Below are 1,875 nucleotides of genomic sequence, written 5' to 3' on the forward strand. Positions count from 1 at the left end.
TATAATAGAGAGATTACTGTCAGCTTGTACTGTCCCTCTGAATAGCAGCAGTTGTTTGTTCATAGTAGAAGTTATTATCCAGGTCAACGTCATCCTCCATGTCCTGACATTTGTACTCCGTCTAATTAAATGATTAATTCTATTTTATCGCAATTGACAGCCATAAAGATGATCTTCTGTCAACTGGTGCTACTGAATAATTACTAGGACTAAATGTCATTCTGATGGTAAGGAATTCGTGTTGCCTTCAGTCCATTTGGTAATCGGTTAAATCTCTCAAGCTCTTCAATATCTCTGATGACCAATACCTTTGCGTCCTCTGGTGTTTAATGAAGATCTTGCAACTTGAAGTCCATGTAGCCTGGATCTTCCCTTGCTTCTTCAGGAACCGGGCTTTCCTGGCGATGTTCGCGTTCCTTTTAGTCAGATGTTCGTTGATGTAAACGTCTGACCCTCACAGCTTCTTCCCTTGTTTTAGCAACTCTGCTTTATGTTTGCTGCTGCTCCTGGGCAGCAGATGACAGGCTTCAATGGTGTTCTTGTCAACTTCTAGTCCCTTTCTACCTCCGCTGTGTCCGCCCGTGCGTACGAGTGAGGTTTAACACGCAGGCCGGTGAAGATCACATTGTTGTGCCTCGTGTACTGCTCCAATTCCAACACTTGGTTGTCCAGGAATGTTATGCGCTTGTCTTTTTCAGCGTTCTGAAGTTTCATTAATCTAACCTCATCAACTAAGTCCAAGATCATTTTCTGCTGGAGCCTGACAGCAGAGACCTCCTCTGACAGGAAGTCACGCGCTTTTTTAATGTCCAAATCCTCCATCTCCTGATTCTTTTTTGATCCCATCTTGAACACTTTTCACATATTCACCAATGATTATTAACGGACGGCATAAATATCGTTCCCTTTGCTCAGCTGCCAACACACTTCAACATGCTGCACGCTTCACTTGCTGCTGCCACGTCTCAGTAAATATTCATCATTACAAGCTATCGTAGATTCATGTGATGTTTCTGTCAGGGATTGTTACATGCTCACCCTTTTCCACCTAGTTTCTCTGTTTGTGTTTCAGCTTTACCAGCAGGGGCGGCTTTGCCAGCTGGGAGGGGAGTTCTGTGAGCTGGAGGTGTTTGCTAAAGTGTTGAGAGCCTCAGACAAAAGGTAAGAATGTAATAAATATTTGCAGTGTTGGTAAGCACGCACATTACTCTGTGAAAGCTTTATTGATCAAACGTTTAAACTAGGACTAAAGTCGTCATAATCACTAACTATAAGTGTTTCTAAGTTATTTTTAATCATTTTAGAACTTCTATGTTCAGTTGTTTCAATGTAATTGATCAAGAAGTTTATTTGTGCTGCAGAGCTGTGTGAAAGGTTAACCCTTTGATGTCCTGCTGCACTTCTCTTATCTACAGTTTAAATTTAAATAACAATCTATGTTGCATGGATTGTTACTTTAAAATATTAAAGTATTTAAATTTAAATTCATTCAACCTTTATTTAGACAGTTAAATTGTTTATTTATGGAGGGAGATTGGGAGTAACAGGTGATAAGTGAGATTACAGCCTGGCACATGTCATGACAAACTTGACTGAACTTGAACTTGGACTACTGTATCACTACTTTGTGTTTTTTTCACTTACCATACCAATTTATTTATAGAGCACTTAAAACAGCAACAAGGCCAACCAAAGTGCTGTACAAAAGAACACAAACATGCACAGCAGACAGGAAAACATAAAATAGAAATACAGATACAAATAGCAGCAGAAGCTAACTAAAATGGCCAACAGAGTAGAGAACAGACCGGACCAAAACAAATCACATCGTGTTAAAGGCAAGAGAATAGAAGTGGGTCTTCAAGCGAGACTTAA

General features: G+C 40.0%; 1 protein-coding gene across 1 annotated transcript in view; it reads right to left on the reverse strand.

Moving 5' to 3' along the window:
- Nucleotides 1-549: 549 nt before the first annotated feature.
- The window catches only part of LOC119411054 (amyloid protein-binding protein 2-like), a 12,086-nt gene continuing 10,760 nt past the window's right edge, over nucleotides 550-1,875 (reverse strand). Inside the window, exon 5 of the mRNA XM_037677976.1 lies at nucleotides 550-702. Within this exon, the coding sequence (XP_037533904.1) occupies nucleotides 550-702 (153 nt within the window). The remainder of the gene's footprint in view (nucleotides 703-1,875) is intronic.

The sequence above is a fragment of the Nematolebias whitei genome, chromosome 6 (assembly GCF_014905685.2).
Source record: "Nematolebias whitei isolate Nwh7 chromosome 6, NemWhi1, whole genome shotgun sequence".
Classification (NCBI taxonomy): domain Eukaryota; kingdom Metazoa; phylum Chordata; class Actinopteri; order Cyprinodontiformes; family Rivulidae; genus Nematolebias; species Nematolebias whitei.